General features: G+C 35.2%; 1 protein-coding gene across 3 annotated transcripts in view; it reads left to right on the top strand.

Annotated features, from left to right (window-relative positions):
• ATG7 (autophagy related 7) overlaps nt 1–21878 on the top strand; it is a 284196-nt gene that overhangs the window by 155125 nt on the left and 107193 nt on the right. For all 3 annotated transcript variants that reach the window (XM_028518253.2, XM_036030797.1, XM_036030796.1), the window contains exon 18: nt 15899–16021. In XM_028518253.2, the coding sequence (XP_028374054.1) occupies nt 15899–16021 (123 nt within the window). The remainder of the gene's footprint in view (nt 1–15898; nt 16022–21878) is intronic.

Raw genomic sequence — 21878 nt, 5'->3', positions numbered from 1 at the left:
TTATCCATTCCATCCAGGTTGTCCAGTTTGGCACTGGGTGTTCATAATACTTTCTTACAATCCTTTTGTATTTCTTTGATGACAGTTACTACTTCTTCTCTTTCATTTCTGATTTTATTTAATTGGGTTTTCTCTCTCTCTTTTTCTTGATGTGTCTGCTTAAAGCTTTGTCAATCTTGTTCATCTTTTCAAGGAACCAGCTCTTGAATTCATTGAGCTATTGTATTTTTTTTACTTTATTTTCTTTATTTCTGCCCTGATCTTTATTATTTTCTCCTACTCAAACTTTGGGCTTTGTTGTTCTTTTTCAAGTTTCTTTAAGTGTAAAGTTAGAGTGTGTATATGAGCTTTCTTTTGTTTTTTGAGATAGGCCTGTAATGGTATGAATTTCTTTTATTTTTTAAAGTGATGATGTGTTTATTATTTCATTTTTTAGTATGTTTTATCGATTATGCTATTACAGTTATCCCAATTTTTTTCTCCCTTTTATCCTCCCTCCACCCTGCACCCCCTGACCCTCTAGCATTCCCCTCCCCCCTTTAGTCATGTCCTTGGGTTGTACATATAAGTTCTTTGGCTTCTCTATTTCCTATTCTGTTCTTTACCTTGCCCTATTTTATGCCTATCAATTATGCTTCTTATTCCCTGTACCTTTACTCCTAATCTCCCCCTCCCCACTGATAACCCTCCATGTGATCTCCATTGCTGTGTTTCTGTTCCTATTCTAGTTGTTTCCTTAGTTTTAGTTTTTGTTTTTTAGGTTCAGTTGTTGATAGTTGTGAATTTGTTGTCATTTTACTGTTCATAGTGTTTTATCTTGTTCTATTTATTAGATAAGTCCCTTTAACATTTCATATAATAAAGGTCTTGGTAATGATGAACTCCTTTAACTTGACTTTATCTGGAAAGCACTTTATCTACCCTCACATTCTAAATGATAGCTTTGCTGGATAGAGTAATCTTGGTTGTAGGTCCTTGCCTTTCATGACTTCAAATACTTTCCAGCCCGTTCCTGCCTGTAAGGTTTCTTTTGAGAAATCAACTGATAGCCTTAAGGAAACTCCTTTGCGAGTAACTGTCTCCTTTCCTCTTGCTGCTTTTAAGATTCTCTCCTTATCTTTAATCTTGGGTAACTTAAATATGATGTGCCATGGTATGTTCTCCTTGAGTCTAATTTCTTTGGGGCTCTCTGGGCTTCCTGGACTTCCTGGACTTCCTGGAAGTCTATTTTCTTTGCTAGATTGAGGAAGTTTTCCTTCATTATTTTTTCAAATAAGTTTTCCATTTCTTGCTGTTCCTCTTCTCCTTCTGACACCCCTATGATTCGGATATTGGAAAATTTAAAGTTGTCCCAGAGGTTCCTAAGCCTCTCCTCATTTTTTTTGAATTCTTGTTTCTTCATTCTGTTCCAGCTGGATGTTTATTTCTTCCTTCTGTTCCAAATCATTGATCTGAGTCTTGTTACCTTCCCTTCACTATTGGTTCCCTGTATATTTTCCTTTATTTCACTTTGTATAGTCTTCATTTCTTCCTTCATTTTACAACTGAACTCAATCATTTCTGTGAGCATCCTGATTACCAGTGTTTTGAAATCTGCATCTAACAGATTTTCCATCTTCTTGTCACTTATTCTAGAGTTTTGATCTGTCCTTTCATTTGGGACATATTTCTTTGTCTCAGCATACCTGTTATGTTGTAAGTGGCAAAGCCTTAGGTATTTTCCAGGGCAGGGCAGCCCTCTATACTGCATTGTGGTGGTGTCTGTGGGGGCATGGTCAGAGAGGGAATGATGTTGCTCTCCCCTCCCCTCTAGCCCCACTTTCTGTCAATTTCCTTGCTTCCCACAAGTGAATTGTGCCCTTTTAGTTGCTGACTCCCAGGTGGGTGGGTTTGTGTACATTCTAGGCTCCATAAGCCTCTCCAACAATCTCTCATGTGAGATTGGGTATTTCTCCTGCCTTCACAACCCCTACAGAATTTTACAGCCAGTGGTTTTGAGTCTTTAGTTTCTGGATCAGCCAGCCCCTGCCTCACCCTAGTGGTCTTCATCTTGCCATAGGTTCTTTCCGTCAGGCTGCCCATCTCCACCCCTCTTACCTGTCTGGATGAATGTTTCAAGAACTTGGTTGTTGGAGTTCCATGCAGTTTGATTTTATGGCATTTCTGGTTGTTTATTGCTTTTAAATTGGAGTTATCCTTCTTTTGGTTGTGCAAGGAAGCAAAATGTTTTTACCTACACCTCCATCTTGGCTGGAACTCTGCTATGAACTTCCCTCTTAGGATTTCTTTCCTTGTATCCCACATATTTGGGATTGTTGTGTTTTCATTTTCATTTGTTTGAAGGTATCTTTCGATTTCTTCCTTGATCTTGTTGTTGATTCATTCATTGTTTAATACGTGTTATTTAGCTTCCATGTCTTTATGTGTTTTCTTCTTATTGGTCTTCTTATTGTTCTTCTTGTGATCGATTTGTGATAACATTGAGGTTGCAGCAGTGCTTGATATGATTTCAGTCTTCTTAAATTTATTGAGACTTGTTTTATGTTCAAACATGTGGTGTGTCCTACATAGCATTCCATGTGCACCAGTAAAGTATGTATATTCTGCTGCTTTGGGCTGGAATACTCTGAAGATATCAATTAAATCCATTTGATCTAGTGTGTCTTTTAAGGCCACTGTTGACTTTCTGTCTGGAAGATCTATCCACTGAAGTCAACAGGGTGCTAAAACTCCCATCTGTGACTGTATTTCTGTCGATGCCTTCCGTTGTGTCCCTCAAGATTTGCTTTACATATTTAGGTGCTCTTATGTTGGGTACATAAATGTTTACTAGAGTTATATCCTCTTGTTGGATTGTTCCCTTTATTATTATATATTGCCCTTCTGTGTCTCTTACAAAAAGCTTGGTTTTAGGGTCTATTTTGTTGAACATAAATATTGCTACCCCAGCTTTATTTGTTTTTTTTATTGTTGTTTTTGTTTTTGCTGTTCATTTGTGTGAAATATGTTTTTCCATCTCTTTATGTTTAGTCTGTGTGTATCTTTTGACCTGAGGTGGATCTCTTGGAGATATCATGTATTTGGGTCTTGTTTCTTATTCATTCAGCCACCCTATGTCTTTTAGTTGGAGCATTTAAGCCATTTATATTTAGGGTGATTATTGATAGATACATATTTAGTGCCCTTTTATTATTAGGTTATTTTCCTCTTAAAACATCAATTTAATATGCACCTACACTCTTCATGAAAAACCTCTGTTTACTAACTCCAAGGCACCTGCCATAAAGGTGAAAAACTGTGGGAACTCTCTGGGATTTGAAGAAACTCTCCAAAATCATAGGTGCCAGTGAGCACTATTGCTTACTTTCTCCTCCATCTAGATAGCATGGTCAGGAGATTGGTTTAAGCACTCTAGTTGGCCTGCAAGGCCACCACAGTGTCTCTGGGCCACCTTGACCAGCAGCCACTGTAGACCAGGTTAGCTGGCCACCCAAGTTGCTCTTGGATCCGTGTGCCCAAGCCATCTCAGCACTTGTTGCACATCTAGCCAGTCAGGTGCCCAGGGTGCCCCTGGCACCACATTCACCCATTTAAGCTCCAGCCAACTTGCCAAAACCACCTGACACATATTCTAACCAGAGGTTGCTCCTACACCAAACTTCTCCTTCAAAATTGAGAGAGATAGCTGTTTCATCTATCAATAGAAACAAAAACAGAAAGTCAAACAAAAATAAGAAAGCAAAGTAGTATGTTCCAAAGGAAAGAATAAGAAAAAAAAACATTTAAAAAAACCCAATGAAAGGGAGGTAAGTAATTTCCCTGATAAAGAATTCAAAGTAATAGTCATAAAGAGTCTCACCAAACTTGAGAGAAGAATGGAAGAACTCAGTGAGAACTTCAGTAGAGAATTAGAAAATACAATAAGGAACCAATAAAAGCTGACATAAGTGAAATGAAAAATACACTAGAGGGAATCAACAACAGATCAGAATTTACAGAAATCTTGGCAACAATGGAGGTCAGAATAGTGGAAATATCACTCAATCAAAACAACACAAAGAAATAAAAGTTTATTTTCAAAATGGGGATAGTTTAGGGGACCTCTGCAAAATCAAGAATACTAACCTTTGCATTATAGGAATTCCATCAGAAAAAGAGAGAGAAAGAGGAAGAAAGCTTATTTGAAGAAATAATGGCTGAAAACTTTCCTAACCTGGGGAAGGAAACATACATATACATCCAGGAAGAACAGAGATTTCCAAACAAGATGAACCCAAAGAGATGCACACCAAGACATGCTGTCGTTAAAATGACAAAAGTTAAAAGTAAACAGCTAACCTTGAAGGCAACAGGAAGAAAACAACTAGTCACATATAAGTGGACACCTCCTTGCCCCCATAAATCATTAGTCAGTAGAAACATTTCAGGCCAGAAAGGAGTCTGGAAGGGAGTGAAAGTATATATTTAAAGTACTAAAAAGAAGGCATCTACAACCCAGAATACTCTACCCGGCAAGGTTATCATTCAGAATTGAAGGAGATATAGAGTTTTCCAGACAAGCAAAAACTAAAGGAGTTCATCATCACTATACCAGCTTTACAAGAAATTTTAAACAGTTGTCTCTAAGGAGGAAAAAGGGCCATTACAAGAAACAAAAAATATATATGAAAGAAAAGATTCCATGGGTAAAGGCAAATGTGTAGCAAAGGCAGTTTGGATCAGCCATTTTAAAAAAAGCTAGTATAAAGATCAAAAGACAAAAGTAACAAAACCAGAAATAACTACAATAAACAAAGAACACACAAAAAAACAAAGAGGCCTAAAATATGATGCAAAAACATAAAGTATAAAGGGAGTACTAAAAATGTACTGCTTTTAGAATGCATTTGAACTTATCGGTTTAAAATAGACTGCCACAGATATAGATTGATATGTGTATATGTATGTATATATCTATCTCTAGATAGATAGATAGATAGATAGATAGTTAGATAGATCATAGTAACCACAAGCTAAAATCCTACAAAAAATACATAAAAAGTAAAGAGAAAGGGACTAACACAAAACACTAAAGAAATCCAGAAAACCTCAGGGAAGAGAATAAAGGAACAGAGAAGAACTACAAAAACAATGCCTCAAAATAACAAAATTATAATAAGGACATACCTATTAATAATTACTTTAAATGTAAATGGACTAAATGCAACAAACAAAAGAAATATAGGGAGGCTAAATGGGAAAAAAGAAAAGATAAAAAACCAAAAACCAAGACCCACATATATTCTGCCTATAAGAGACTTGTCTCAGATACACATACACACACATACAGATTGAAAGTGAAGGTATGGAAAAAGATATTCCATATGCAAATAAAAATGAAAAGAAAGTTGGGATATCAATACTTATATCAGACAAAATAGACTTTAAAACAGCCTGGCTGGTGTAGCTCAGTGGATTGAGCGTGGGCTGTGAACCAAAGTGTTGCAGGTTCAATTCCCAGTTAGGGTACATGCCTGGGTTGCAGGCCATGACCTCCAGCAACTGCACATTGATGTTTCTCTCTCTTTCTCTTTCTCCCTCCCTTCCCTCTCTAAAAATAAATAAATAAAATCTTTAAAAATATATAGACTTTAAAACAAAGACTCTATGAAGAGACAAGGAAGAGCACCTAAGAGTATAAAGCAAATATTAGCAAACATAAAGGGAGAAATTGAAATACAATGATAGTAGGGATTTTTAATACCCAACTTACATCAATGGATAGATCATTCAGTCATAAAATCAATGAAGAAACAATGTCATTATAGAGTGCATTAGAGCTAATGAACTTAAGATATTTACAAACATTTCATTCAAAAACTACAAAATACACATTCTATTCTAGTGCACATGGACTATCCTCAATGATAGATCACATGTTAGGCCACAAAATATGTCCCAGTTAATTTAAGAGGATTGAAATAATATCAAGTGTGTATGTTTTTTGACCACATGGTATGAAACTAGAAATCAATTACAAAAAACAAACTGGAAAGCATGCAAACATGTGGAGACTAATCAACATACCATTAAAAATCAGTCGGTCAAATAAGAAAGTAAAGAAGAAATCTGAAAATATCTTGAGACAAATGAAATGGAAAGTCAACTCCTAAATCTTTAGGATACAGCAAAAGCAGTCTGAGAGAGAAGTTCATAGTGGTACAGGTCTATCTCAAGAAACAAGAATTCCCTCCCTGCAAAAATCTAATTTACACCTAAAGAAACTAAAAAAAGAACAAACAACACCTAAAGTGAGTATAATAAAGGAAATAATAGAGATCAGGGAAGAAATAAATGAAATACAGAACTAAAATTAAAATATAACTAAATTTAAAATATAACTAAAATATAACTAAAATTAAAATATAAAACCTTAATGAAACTAAGAGGTGGTTCTTTATTTTGTTTACTTTTTATTGAAGAGGTGGTTCTTTTAAAATGTAAACAAAATTGATACATCTTTAGCCAGACTCCAAGAAAAACAGAGAGAAGGTCCAAATAAGTAAAATCAGAAATGAAAGAGAAGTTACAACTGACACCACAAAAATACAAAGGATCATAAAAGTATACTTAGGAACAGTAGGTGAAGAAGATGATTCGTATATGCAGTGGAATACTACTCAGTTATAGAAAAAGTAATGTAATCTTACCATTCCCAACAGCATGGATGGACCTAGAGGGTAGTATGCTAAGTAAAATAAGAAAGTCAGGGAAAGACAAATACATTATGATTTTACTTACATGTGTAATCCAAACAATATAAATGAGAAAACAAAACAAACGGACTCATAGATACAGAGAACAGACTGATGATTGCCAGGAGGAGGAAGGTTGGATGACTGGGCAAAAAAAGTAAAGGGATTGAGAAATACAGATTGGTGATGAAGATGTAAAGTACAGCATAGGAAATATAGTCAGTAATATTGTAGTAACTATGTATGGTGCCAGGTAGGTACCAAAAATATTGGGGGGAACACTTTGTAAAGTATATTATTGTCAATAAATCCTCATCCAAAAAAAGTTAAATTAGATATAAATTGTCACCAAGGAGCTTATGGACTTGTATGAGAGATAGCATATAAATAAGCAATCACAAAACAATATGGCAAAACCTTGGTCTATCAGATTCTGTAGAAACAGAGAGAAGCCAAAATTTCAGGGAAGGAGTGAAGATAAAAGGTGACATTTAATGGAAATGCTACTTAATAATATTAGAAATAAAAGTAAAATATTCTATTGATAATTTCACTATCAATATTCAAAAAAAGAATATTATGAACCATTACATGCCAACAAATTAAATAACCTAGAAGAAATGGATAAATTTATAGAGACAAACTTCCAAGACTGAATCAAAATGAAGCACAAAATCTGAACAGACTAATTACTAGCAATGAAATTGAATCAGTAATCAGAAAACTCTCAACAAAAAAAGTATAGGACCAGACAGTTTCACAGATGAATTCTACCATACATTTAAAGAACAACTAATAATAATCCTTCTCAAAGGATTATTCCCGGAAACTTGAAGAGGAAGGAATACTTCCCAACTCACTCTATGAAGCCAGCATTACCCTGATGTCAAAACCAAACAAAAATACTACAAAAGAAAAGTATAGGCCAATATTTCTGATGAACCTAGATGCAAAATTCCTAACAAAATAACAGCAAACTGAATCTAACAATACGTTAAAAGGATTATATACCATGATTGAGTGGGATTTATACTAGGGATGTGGGAATGGTCCATACCCACAAATTAATCAACATTAACAAAACCAAGGATAAAAATCATGTGATCATATCAATAGATGCAGAAAAGGCAGTTGACTAAATTTAAAATCCATTTGTGATAAATATTCTCAACACAGTGGGTCTGGAGAACATACCTGTACATAATAAACACCATAGATGGCAAACCCTTAGCTAACATCAAACTTAATGGTGAAGAGATGAAAGCTTTTAACTCTAAGATCAGGAACAAAATGAGATGCTCATTCTCACCACATCCAATTGGAATAAATTGAAAGTGTTAATATTGGAAGTCCTGACCACAGCAGTCAGACAAGAAAAAGAAATAAAAGGCATCCAAATTGGAAAGGAAGGAGTTAAAACTGACACTATTTACAGAAAGCATGATACTATGTATAGAAAACCCTAAAGACTCTGTCAAAAAAAGATTAGAACTAATAAATAAATTCAGTAAAGTTACAAGTTACAAAATTAATATTTGGAAACCTACTGCATTTGTATATACTAAAAATGAGCTAGGGGAGAAAAAGAAACAAATCCCATTTACAATTGCATCAAAAAGTATAAAATACCTAGGAATAGATTTAACCAAGAAGGTGAAATACCTATACTCTGGAGACTAAAAGACATTGATGAAAGAAATTGAAGATGATGCAAATAAATGGAAGGATATACTGTGCTTATGACTTGGAAGGATTAATATAGTTAAAATGTCCATACCACCCAATGCAATCTACAGATTTAAAGCAATCTCTTATCAAAATGCTAATGACATTTTTCATAGACTTAAAAAAAATAATCCTACAATTATATGAAACCACAAAAGATCTTTAATAGTCAGAGGAATCTTGATAAAAAATTAAGTTGGAGGTATCACATGCACTGATTTCAAAGCTACAGTAATCAGTATGGTTTGGGCACAAAAACAGACATATAGATCAATGGAACAGAAAGGAAAGCCCAGAAATAAGCCCTCACTTATATTGTCAATTAATCTACAATAAGGGAGGCAAGAACATACAACAGGGGACAGTCTCTTTAATAAATGGTGTTGGGAAAGCTGGACAGATAACATGCAAAAAATTGAAATGGGACCACTTTATACATCACACATAAAAATAAACTCAAAATGAACTAAAGACTTAAATGTAAGTCTTGAAACCATAAAACTCCAGAAGAAAAAAAATGTGGAAAAGTCTTAGACATGGGCCTTAGCAATATCTTTTTTGGATATAACTTCCTAGGCAAGGGCAACAAAATAAAAAATAAAGGGGACTACATCAAACTGAAAAAAGCTTTTGCACAGCAAAGGAAACCATCAACAAGTCAGACATCCTACTGAGTAGAAGATATTTTCAAATTATATATCAAAAATATATGAAGAACTTATACAACTCAATATCAAAAACCAAACAATTCCATTACAAAATGGCCAGATGACCTGAATTAACATTTCTTCAGAGAAGACATACAGATGGCCAACAGGCATATGAAAAGATGCTCAAAATCACTAATCATTAGAGAAATACAAATGAAAACCACAGTGATGTGTCATCTCACACATGTCAGAATGGCTATTATCAAAAAAGTCAACAAGTAAGTATTGGTGAGGATGTGGAGAAATGGGAACCCTCATGTTCTGTTGGTAGGAATGTAAAATGGTGGACCTATTTTTGGAAAACATTATGGAGGTTTCTCAAAACATGAAAAATAGAATACCATAAGACAGTAATTTGGGGGGACATTTATCAAAAAATATTAACTTGAAAATATGTATGCATCCTTATGTTTATAACAGCATTATTTATAATAGCCAAGATATGGAGACAACCTAGGTATTAATAGATAAATGATTGGATAAAAATGTGAGATGTGTATATATATTGTATGTATGTGTGCATGCTCATATGTATATGTAATGGATTATTATTCAGCAATAAAAAAGAATGAAATCTTGCCATTTGTGACAACATGGATGGACCTAGTGGATATTATACTAAGTGAAATAGGGCAAACAGAAAAAGACACCTACTGTATGATTTCACTTAATATGTGGAACCTAAAAAGAAAAAAAAAAACAGAATCACATTCATAGGCACAAAGAGATGCCAGAGGGGAGAATGTGGGGGGGATGGGTGAAGAAAGTGAAGGGGAATAAGAGGTACAAACTTCCAGTTATAAAATAAGTCACAGGGATATGATAACAGCACAGGAAATTTAGTCAATAACATCGCGCTAGTAATAACTCTTCATAGTGACAGATGGTTAGTAGACTTAGAGTGGTGATCACATTATAAGGTATATAAATGTCAAATTGCTATGTTGTACACTAAAAACTAATATGATATTTTATGTCAACTATAGTTCAACTTTTTTAAAAGTCACCAAAGAATCTTAGCAAGAAAAGTGATATTCCTAAAATCATGTTTTAAGGAGACATATACCACCTTTGTCCAAGGGTGTGCGTTCATATTATGAAAAAAAAAAAAAAAAACCAACCTAGCCTTATAAAACAGTTGAGTAAGAAAAATTATGTCCATCAGGAAAAGATCTATATTGTTATACTAAAAGGGTCATTATTACTTCTCTACTTAGCAAACTATCCCAGAACCTTTGGAGTATTTATACCCTACCAGAATGTAGTGTTTACAGATTTAAGGACCTTATGTTATGTAATTCCCTTAAGAGGTGTGGTACATTTCATGTAGGTTGACAGGTTGTTGCAGTGCTCAAATTCATTGTGATAGTATCTTGGTTTTTGTTTTTGGCTTATGTAAAACACATGTTTTCCCCCTTTAAGACAGTTAAGCTGTTTGTAGGGAGGGAAAAGTCCTGGTACCTTTTATAAACTGCTTATACTTGTAGCTCAGATTAATTTCCCAGCACATAAAGGGAATACTGGAAAACCCTTGCATGATTAAGTGTGCCCCTAGAGGATTAAGTTTTTCCACATATTTTTCAAGCCAGGACTATTAATAATGTTTCAGCATTAAACTTTCTGTGCATCCTGATTCTGGGGGAGGCCTTTACTCACTCTGTCCTTGCTGTTAGTTTTTCCACTGTCCAGATTTGTGACACCACAAAATTATCTGTGGAAACATAGACTTGAAAACTAAAAGTTTAATGAAGTCTAACAAAGTATCATTTCTGGAATTATTTTAATTTTTTTAACTTTTTTGTCCATTTTTCAAAGTCATTTCTTCTTTTACCTTACTGGAGGCCTATCATAAAGTAGCTATTTCATGAGCTTAGTGGTTCACTCAGAAATAAGTGATCACTAAACACAGCATTTATCATTTTGAAAAAGGTCATTTAATTTCCATGCACATTTCTCCTGAGATAACAGTCTGGCTTGTAAGAAATCTTATTACTGAGGGATTCAGTTTTAAGTGCCTTTTTATCCAAGCAGTAGGTTGTCAAATTAATTTACTGTGGTTAATCAGCCAAAGACTATTTTGTACATGCCTTGAGACATGACAGTCACCCCCGTCCTTCCAGCCATTCCAGATCCCCAGTCTGTCTGTTCCCTCCATCCTGCAGGCCGTTTCTTACCAACCTTGGATCCCATCTTGGTATTCTCCAGCCCTTCAATTTCTTTGACCTCTGTGTTTTTCACCCTCATCCTGCCAGTTCCCAAGCTTAGATGGGTCCTTAACCACCTTTCTCTGAAACTTACATTATCTGTCCTGAGCAGGGGCCTCAGATTGCTCAGCACTCTTCCTGTGATTCTGATCTTCTTCCTTTCTCACATTCCCCACGTAGCTGTCCCAGACCATTACCACACTCCATAGCCCACCCCATTCTCCTCTCTAGCAACAGATGACCTCATGGCCTGCTATTCAGATCCTAGAGCTCAGCCCAGTTTCCTAATCTCCTAAATTATCACTACAGCTGCTATGTGCTTCCTGTGGCTGAGAGAGGACTACCCCTCCTTTCTAGCTCCAACTTCTTCATGAGGACTTTAGAGCTCTTCTTCCTCTTCTGAGACTTTTCTCTAGCACTGGAAAAAAACAAAACACCTAAACTAAGATTTTAAAATTATTTAAATAAGTAATATTTGTACATGGTCTTAAAAATTCAATATAAAAGAATATAGAGAGGCAACTACTTGATGCCAGTTATGTATGTGTGTATATTCTCCCAGAGATGATATATGCATAAACAAGCATGTGTACATTTCCCCCTCTTCCTCTCTCCTCCTCAACTTTTATTTTTAAAACACTAATACTAGATACATGATTTGGGCATTGTTTTTTAACATATATCCATGTCTTGGAAATCAGTTTATGTTAGTACTATGGAACTGCCTAATTCTTTTTGGGAGATGGGGGGATGATGATCTTTTCTTAAAATTTATTTTTCAATTACAGTTTACATTCAATATATAGAATTGCCTCATTTTGTAATGGATCCAGATTGCAATGACCTTGATTGTAAACACACCATAATGTAGTTAATCAGTCCCCTATTAAAGGGTAGTTGTTTCTAATCTTTTGCTGCTTCAAATTGTGTTGCAGTGAGCATTCCTACATATCAGTCTGTGTGCATACAAGCAGGAATGGTGTGGGGCATGCTGCTTACGAGTCAGCATTCTTATCATCAGATTTTCTTTAAAATGTTCACTTTGTAAAGTGAAAGATAATCGAGTACTAAAAAATATTGGAAAAAATAAAGAACTCACACAACTCCACTCTAAGAAGACAAGCAACCCAATTAAAAAATGGGCAAAGGACTTGAACAGACACCTCTCCCAGGAGGACATACAGAGGATCCAGAGACACATGAAAAGATGCTCAGTATCACTAGCTATCAGAGAGATGCAAATTAAAACCACAGTGAGATACCACTTCACACCTTTCAGAATGGCCATCATAAACAAAGCAACAAACAAGTGTTGGAGAGGTTGTGGAGAAAAGGGAACTCTAGTGCACTGTTGGTGGGATTGCAGACTGGTACAATCACTGTGGAAGACAGTATGGAATTTTCTCAGAAAACTGAAAATGGATTTGCCTTTTGACCCAGCAATTTCATTGCTGGGATTATATCCTAAGAACCCTAAAACACCAATCCAAAAGAACCTATGCACCCCAGTGTTCATAGCGGCACAATTTACAATAGCCAAGTGTTGAAAGCAACCTAGGTGCCCATCAGTAAATGAATGGATCAAAATCTATGGTACACTTACACAATGTAATTCTGTACAGCAGAAAGAAAGAAGGAGCTCCTATCCTTTGCGGCAACATGGACGGAACTGGAAAGCATTATGCTAAGCAAAATAAGCCAGGTGGTGAAAGACAAATACCATATGATCTCACCTTTAAGTGGAACCTAATCAACAAAACAAACAAAGAAGCAAAATATAACCAAAGACACTGAAATTGAGAACGGGCTGACAGTGATCAGAGGGGAGAGGGGAGGGAATTTCAGAGGTAAAGGGGAAGAGTTTGCAGGAACAAGTATAAAGGACACATGGACAAAAACAAGGGGGGGGTGAGAATGGGAGAGAGGTGGGGAGGGCTTGGGGGATGGGCTGGGATGGGAGTAAAAGGCAGAAAACTGTACTTGAACAACAATTAAAATAAAAAAAATTTTTTTGAAGAGTATTGAAAAAAATCATAATTTCCATCTCTCAAAAAAAGTATTTGAAAAAAAGTCTGAACAGTCTGAACTGGGTTGAGTATTTTCATTTCTAAATGGAGAAAGTATAATTTTTTCCTATTTTTTGTTATTGCTCCTGCAACCTTCCTTTTTATGTGTAATTGATTTCTTGAACTTATCTTTGACATCTAATATCTTTTCAGAACATTCATTTCTTTATTTCTTAACTCCAAAAGAATTTCTGAGGCATTCTGTTCACTGTTTGCTTTCTGCAATTCATAGTTCCTATGATTATTAAATTTTTAAATGTGTGATAATCATTATTTTTTATTGTTTTGAAGTCCTCATATGTTCTTATATTGTTCTGTCAGGACTACTGGCCTTTTATCTTTTGATCTTTTTTTTAAGAGTTTATTTATTTTTAGAGAGGGAATGGAGGGAGAGAGAGAAACATCAATGTGTGGTTGCTGGGGGTTATGGCCTACAACCCAGGCATGTACCCTGACTGGGAATCGAACCTGCGACACTTTGGTTCGCAGTCCGCACTCAATCCACTGAGCTACGCCAGCCAGGGCCTCTTTTGATCTTTTTATTGAAGGACAACATGCATACAAAAAAGTTCTTGATGGTTTTTCACAAAGTACACCTTTATTACCAGTACCCCTGACCCTCCCTTGTGCCCTCTTTCGATTACAGTCCCTCCATGTTTAACTACTCACCTGTTTCTAACACTGTAGATTTCATCTGGCTTCTTTTCTAAACATTATATAAATGTAATCTTATAGTATTGGGCTGGCCAAAAAGTCTGTTTAGTTTTTCCATAAAATAAAAGACACATTTTTCATTTTCACCAATAGTTTGATTGATTTGGTGAATAATCAATAACTTGATCATTTTGAGTAAGCTGGCTATCTCCCACTGTTGGCTTCTAGTGGGTAGAGACCAGAGCTATTGCTGTACATCTTCCAATGCGTAAGACAGCCCCACAGCAAAGAATTATTTGACCAAAATGTCAATAGTACCAAGAAACTTCGCAAACCATCACAGCACCTTCTGCATGTCCTAGCCATCACAGCACCTTCTGCACAAATCTTTTTTTTTTTGCATTTTAGTTGTTTTTATTTTCTTGAAATAACAGAGTATAATACTCCAAAAATGTTGTATGTCTCCTTTCATCTTCAATATTAAAATGGCTGAACAAAAATTCACCAATTTTGTAAGTTTTTTTTAATTCATGCTGATTTGACAGCTGCCACAATACAATCTAACAAAATTGTTCTAAATGAAGTTAAAGACAGCTAAGCACTACTAAGAGCCATTATATGGAAGAAACTGAACAAACCTTTTTGCCAACCTAATATATACTGCTTCTCCCTTTTGTTTAACATATTTATGAGAATTATCATCCATGTGATTATATTTATTTTCATTGCTATACAGTGTTCCACTAAATGAATAAACTGTAGTTTCTACTTGGGGCTATCATGAATAGTGCTACTGTGGGCACTTTTGTTTGGGTCTTCTGGTGCACACATGTACACACTTTTTGTTGGAGATCTGTGTGTTTGTATATCAAGTAATTATATATATAATTGCTTGATCATAGAGCATATATGTGTTAAACCTGTGAAGTTGTTTCCTTATTTTGTACTCACATGAGAATGCTGGTTGTTAAACATCTTTGCCAGTACTTGGTATTTTCTGTCTTTCCCATTTTAGCCATGCTGGTAGGTATAAAGTAGTATTTCACTGTGGTTTTAGTTTTTATTTCCATGATCACTTGTTGACCATTTGGATTTCCTCTTTTGTGATGTACCTGGTGAAATTTAGTTGTACATTTAAAAAACAATTTTTTAAATACATTTGGCTAGTGAGTAGGTCACATTCCTCATCATTCTGTCCCTTCCTTTCCCTGTATCCTTATAAAATGTTTTTTTTTTGGCTCTTCTCTTCGTTGTTATTTTTTTCTAACAAGTGAATTTTAAAATCAGTAACCCCAGCTCTTCTAGAATTTTTAGTGAATTTACATATTTTATTTGAGGAAAAATTGTCATTCAAATTAGAAGATAGCCCTGACCAATTTGGCTCAATGGATTAAGCACTGGCCTGCAAACCGAAAGGTCGCTGGTTCCATTCCCAGTCAGGGCACGTGCCTGGGTTGCAGGCCAGATCCCCAGGTCGGGTGTGAGACAGGCAACTGATCGATGTATCTCTTGTACACTAATGTTTCTCTCCCTCTCTTTCATCCTGCCTTCCCCTATCTCTAAAAGTAAATAAATAAAATATTTTTAAAAATTGGAAGATAATATTGTCATTCTTTCTAAGAAAGAAAAAAGTGATAAATACTAAGCTCTCCTAGTTTTTTGCCCAACCAACAGATTGATTATCCCCTTATTTATTTAACACTAGTTTTTGTTTCATTTTTGACAGGTGCTTATTAAAAGTGAAAATCTTTTAATATGCATTTGAAATCTATGGGCCCCTTTTTAAAAATGTAAATGTTTTACAGGTTCTTGACCAATATGAACGGGAAGGATTTCATTTCCTGGTGAAGGTGTTTAATTCTTCACATTCCTTCTTAGAAGACTTGACTGGTCTTACATTGCTGCACCAAGAGACCCAAGCTGCTGAGGTGAGAGTAAAACAAGCTTTATGTACTGAGAACTGGTATGTTTGAAACCTATTTGATACTCAAATTTACAGAAAAAGAAAGAAGCAGTTAATTATGATTTTTTCCCTTGTAACAAACTTTTCTGCAATTGCTAGATGCTAATGTGTGCAGGTTGTTGTATAGTAGGTGTCAAATGCAAAAAATTGCTAATGGAGGAAGTACAGGTTATTGATTTCCAAGCACCTCTGTTTCTTACTGAAAAACAGCATGCCTGTAGCCATCGCAGAGTTGACTAATGTCCATTAGTCATAATACAGTTCATGGAAGCCATTGGACTCAGGCACTGTTCTTCAAAGAGAGCACAGCTGGCTTTTATTTCATAGTTTGATCAGTCTTCTTAGGTCATTGAACCCCACCATCAAATGGCTTCCTCAGTTACAACCTAAGAGTTATATTTACCTTGTCAATTTGAATATTTTGCAGATTTAATTTTCTGGGTCATTATAATCATGTTTGTTTGTTTGTTTAAGACTGGGAATTTTTAAAAAGTTATTTTGTTTTTCCAAGTGCTCAGTGTTCTTAGAAAAGGATATGCTGTGTGTAATGTGGCTCTATTCATGTCATTTGGCAAAATGGATAGTGCCTCGCAATGGTTGAATGAGATTAAATCAACATCCTTCTACCCTGGGTGAAAAGGATCTAAGGAAAAATGTGCCCTATCATAGCATATCTAGAAGCTACATAAGGAAAACTTTAAATGCCTGTGTCCTGCAAATTGCCAATAGTCCTATCATCTGATTTATTGACTGCCTCCCACTCCACCCCCTCCCAGGGCTATCTAATTCTCACCATTGGGGAGACCCCAGGGGTCAGTGAGTAAATAGTCAGGCCCAATACTGGACCAGCTGGTGATGAAAAGGCTGCTGTTTGGAAGATTGGAGCTAGCACTGAGTATAGGAAAACCATGTGGAAATACCAGAGTCACATCCTTTGTAGCTTTCAGCAGACTGGGGTGAGGATTTTAAGCACACCAGAGCAGCAAGATAGTGCATCTCTACTTCTAGACTTACAACTGAAACTGGTTCTTCTTTAACTTCCTTTGGCTTTGATGTCCTGGGCATTCAACCAACGTAGTCCTTCACTGATGACCAGTAGTTAGACCCACATTCGTTTCAGAAGATGAATGGCATCTCTGCAGGACTTTAAGAGACTTTCTGATTTTCCCCAGAGCTTTGATTGGGTTCCCAGAGAAGGTTCAGAACTTTATGTTGATCATAGCCACTGTTTTGTCTTTTGAGCAGCAGTGTACTATCTGATGACAAGGGAAAAATAACATAGGTCTTTTCAAACATGCAATCATTTGGCTAGTTGGTTGGGGGAATTTTTCCACTCAGCTAGAAATAATTCACATACTTTTCTTTAGTTGGCTAGAAGAAATGAAACTTGAAATTGACCCCATATTTCACTCTTTAAAACAGAGCAGATGTTAAAATAATGGGCACATTTCTTGATTAAACCTGGCTTGTTTTGCATTTTAGTTTGTCAAACATTAACAGCCTTTTAAAAGACCCTGGAAATATAAGCAAGCTACAATGAGTAAAGCGATGTGGGCCAGTATGGGGCATGGTTTCATCTACAAGTCTGAGTTTTTTTTAAGTTTTCCTCAATTAAATTATATTTATAGTTTTGGAATCATAAGCCACATATCAAATTTTTGATTAGAGATGGTAAACTTGTTGGCATATGAGCCAGATATGGCTTGCAGGTGTGTTTTGTTTGGCCTGCCCTGTGTATTAAATTCTGAATAAAGCCAACATTTTAAAATTATGAGTTTTACATAAAAAATCAGAATTTTCCCATTTATAACTTCTTTGAAATATCAGATCTGGCAATGCCAGGCCTGCATTCCTAAATAGTGATGATTATCTGGAGTCAAGAAGCAAATTGTATCACTAAATAATGTATTTACTTGATATGAAATTTAAACATATAAAAACTATTCTGTGTGGAAAGGAAATCTAAATCTTTTCCTTACCACCCAGTTTTCTTAGTGGAGACAAAGACTGTTTTTAGTTTCTTGCCTAAAGGTGTTCTTTTTTAACATATTATTTATATATATATTTTTTTCAGTTATAGTTGACATCCAACATTACTTTATATTAGTTTCAGGTGTATAGCATAATTATATAATTTATGAACTGATCCCCCTGGCACCATACATAGTTATTAGCATGTTATTGACTATATTCCCTATACTGTGCTTTACATTCTCATGACTGTTCTGTAACTACTAATTTGTACTTCTTAATCCCTTCACCATTTTTACCCAGCCCTCCAACCCCTCTCCCATCTGGCAACTCTTAGTTTTTTTCTATGAATCAGTGAGTCCGTGTCTGTTTTATTTGTTTATTTTGTTATTTAGATTCTATATATAAGTGAAGTCATATGGTATTTAACTTTCTCTGTCTGACTTTTCACTTAGCATTATACCCTCTAGGTTCATCCATGTTGTCGCAAATGGTAAGATTTCATTTGTTTATATGACTGAGTAATATTTCATTGTATGTATGCACCACTTCTCCTTTATTCACTCATCTATGGATTGTTTCCATATCCTGGCTATTGTGAATAACACTACAATGAATAGGCGGTGCATATATCTTTTAAATTAGTGTTTTGGGTTTCTTTGGCTATATTTCCAGGAGTGGAATTGCTGAGAGTCATAATGTAGTTCTCATTTTGATTTTTTGAGGAAGCTCCATACCATTTTCCAGTGGCTGCACTAGTCTGCATTTCTACCAACAGTGCATGAGGGTTCCCTTTTCTCTACATCCTCGCCAGTACTTGTTTGTTGATTTATTGATGATGGCCATTCTTACAGATGTGAGGTGATATCTCATTGTGGTTTTAATTTGCATTTCTCTGATGATTAGTGATGTTGAACATCTTTTCATATGTCTATTGGCCATCTGTATGTCCTCTTTGGAGAAGTGTCTATTTCAGTCCTCTCCCCATTTTTTAATTGGATTGTTTGGGATTTGGGGTTTTATTTTTGTGTGTGTGTTTTTTTGGTGATGAGTTGTATGAGGTCTTTATAAATTTTGGATATTAACCCCTTATCAGATGTCTCATTAGTGAATATCTTCTCTTATTTAGTAGGTTGTCTTTTCTAGTTTGATGTAGTCTCATTTTTTAATTTTTTCTTTTGTTTCCCTTACCCAAGGAGATATATGAGAAAAAATATTGCTACAAAAATTTTCAGAGATTTTACTGACTATGTTTTATGCTTTTGCATTTTACATTTAAATCTTTAATCCATTTTTAGTTTATTCTTGTATGTAGTGTAAGAAAGTGGTCTTGTTTCATTTTTTTTTTGCATATATCTGTCCAATTTTCACAACATCATTTATTGGATAGACTGTCTTTACCCCATTTTATGTACTTGCCTCCTTTGTCATAGATTAATTGACCATATAGGAGCGATTTTATTTCTGGGCTCTCTATCTTTTTCCCAAAGTATTCTCTAGGTGATGTTCTCCATTTAGATGATGCTTTTCAGTTGATGATCCTTATAGGTATTGGTATTTATAGACCCTATCTTAGAAAAGGATCATTACCTTTCTTAAAAAGCTCTTAATAGGACTGTTTGAACATAATGCTCACCAGAGGACCTCAAAACAACAGAAATCATTATCCTATCCACATTCATTTACAGTACTGTGAAAAATGTGTGTGTGCACATAAACAAATGTTTGTCAAAAAATATACATGTATCTGTTTAGTGTTTTGATTTCCATATTTGATTCCAAGTGGATTTGTAAATGTTCAATAATAAATGTACAAAATTCTGCATCCCATATAGAAAGGTCCCAACTTATTTATTTTAGCAACACAGTGAAGAATGCCCAATGAATTCTCATCTTAGGCTGTTTTCAGGCATCAACATTGGATTCAACCAGATAATTGTATGTGACAGAATTATTTTATACATTATTTATAATATATATATTTGTACAGATACTGTTTTTTTAAAAAGAGAATTACTGAACATCTTTTGAAAATTTGATAGCAGGGTACTGTGCTGGTGAGTACAGAAGTTAATGAGGCAAGCTTGTGGTCTAGTGTGAGAAACAGACACATAAATAGGGTACTCGAATATCATTACAAATGTTTTAGTAATTTATATATTAATTGCCGAGAGAGCAGTTACTCCTGCCTGGGGGAGTAAGGATGTCAAGGAAGACTTCACACAGAAAGGAACAAACATTCCAGTTGGGTTTATAAAATTAATTAATTAATTATTTTAATTGAGGTGTAATTGACATGTAACATTGTATTACTTTCAGGTGTTCAGTGTAATGATTTACTATTTGTACATACTTCAAAATGATCCCTGCAGTAAGTGTAGTTAACATCCATCACCAGTTAGTTTTAAAGGATAAGTAAGCTATCACTAAAAATAAAAGTTGGATTTGGGCAGGGAAAGAGTAGGGAAGTTGGGGAGGGCATTCTAGGCTGAATAAAAAAAGTCTTAGAGGCCAAGTCTTTAGTGTGTTACTCATAATCATGAGCATGTAGCTGGAGCCAGAGTTTCCTGAAATAAGATAAGGGTTTTTTTAATAACAGCTTTATTGAATTATAATCCACATACTATGAAGTTCACCCTTTTAAAATGTACAATTCGGTGGGCTCTTTTAGTATATTCATAGAGTTGTGCTACTTATTGCTACTACTAAGTTTAGAACATTTTCACCACACCCAAAAGAAACTATCTGCACCCATTAAGCAGTCACTCCTCATCCCCTCTCTTTCTGGGCCTGGCAACCACTGCTCTACTTTTTTGTCACTATAGACTTACCTTTTCAGGACATGTCATGTAAATGGAATCTCACAATTTGTGGCCTTTTGTATCTGACATCTTTCACTTAGCATGATGTTTTCAAGGTTCATATTACAGCTAGATAATTCTCTTTTAGTTAAAAGAGAAGAACTTGTGATGCTATTAAATTTTCTCATATCCTTTAATACTGCTGGTCTGTCTCCCAAATTATAGACCCTTTAAGGAGGAATACATAACTGATCCTATTAGAGACTGCAAATCTACTTATTTTCATAGAAAGGGACACAGAGATAATGAATGGATTGCAAGATATTTTATTTATTTATTTATTTTTGAGAGACAAACATTGATTTATTGTTCCACTTCTTTATGCATTCATTGGTTAATTCTTATATGTGCCATGACCGAGGACTGAACCTGCAACGTTGGTGTATCAGAACAGCACTCCAACCAACTCAGCTGCCCAGCCAGGGCTTGGAAGATATATTTAAGACAGAATCATCTAGATGTATGCAGCCCAATTTTTTTGCACCCATCCCTCTTCCATCATTCAAAAACAATTGCCATTATTTCAGTCTAGGTTACTAGTATAATAACACTGTTGTTGAGATTAGCAGACAAATCACCAGGTCAGTTTGTGTTGCAGGAGGGCTTGAAGTGCAAGATGCAGAGCAGGGACTAGGGATGTGGCGGAAGGAGTTGCCAGACTTACAAAGATGAGTTTGTTTTGGGTAATGGAATAAATGAGCAAAAATGGATGGTATTAGAGATAGGATGGAGATAGAGCTTAGAAAATAAAAACAGAACTGGTAGATCGATTTTGCAGACAAGGGAAAATTCTCCTGTTTCATTTAGTGAAATGAGGAGAAGCTGCCGAGCTAAGGTACAATAAGAATATTTAAAAGAGAAATATGTGTGGTAGATATTTACTTTGAACTATAGATTAAAAAATTTAAAATGCCTCATAAATGCTTTCTCTAATGTTATATTTCATAAAGTACAGGCATTGGACAGAGACCTCTTTGTCTATAGTCCATC

This window comes from Phyllostomus discolor, chromosome 7 (genome assembly GCF_004126475.2).
Source record: "Phyllostomus discolor isolate MPI-MPIP mPhyDis1 chromosome 7, mPhyDis1.pri.v3, whole genome shotgun sequence".
NCBI classification, from domain to species: Eukaryota; Metazoa; Chordata; class Mammalia; order Chiroptera; family Phyllostomidae; genus Phyllostomus; species Phyllostomus discolor.
This window is presented reverse-complemented; position numbering and strand designations above follow the sequence as displayed.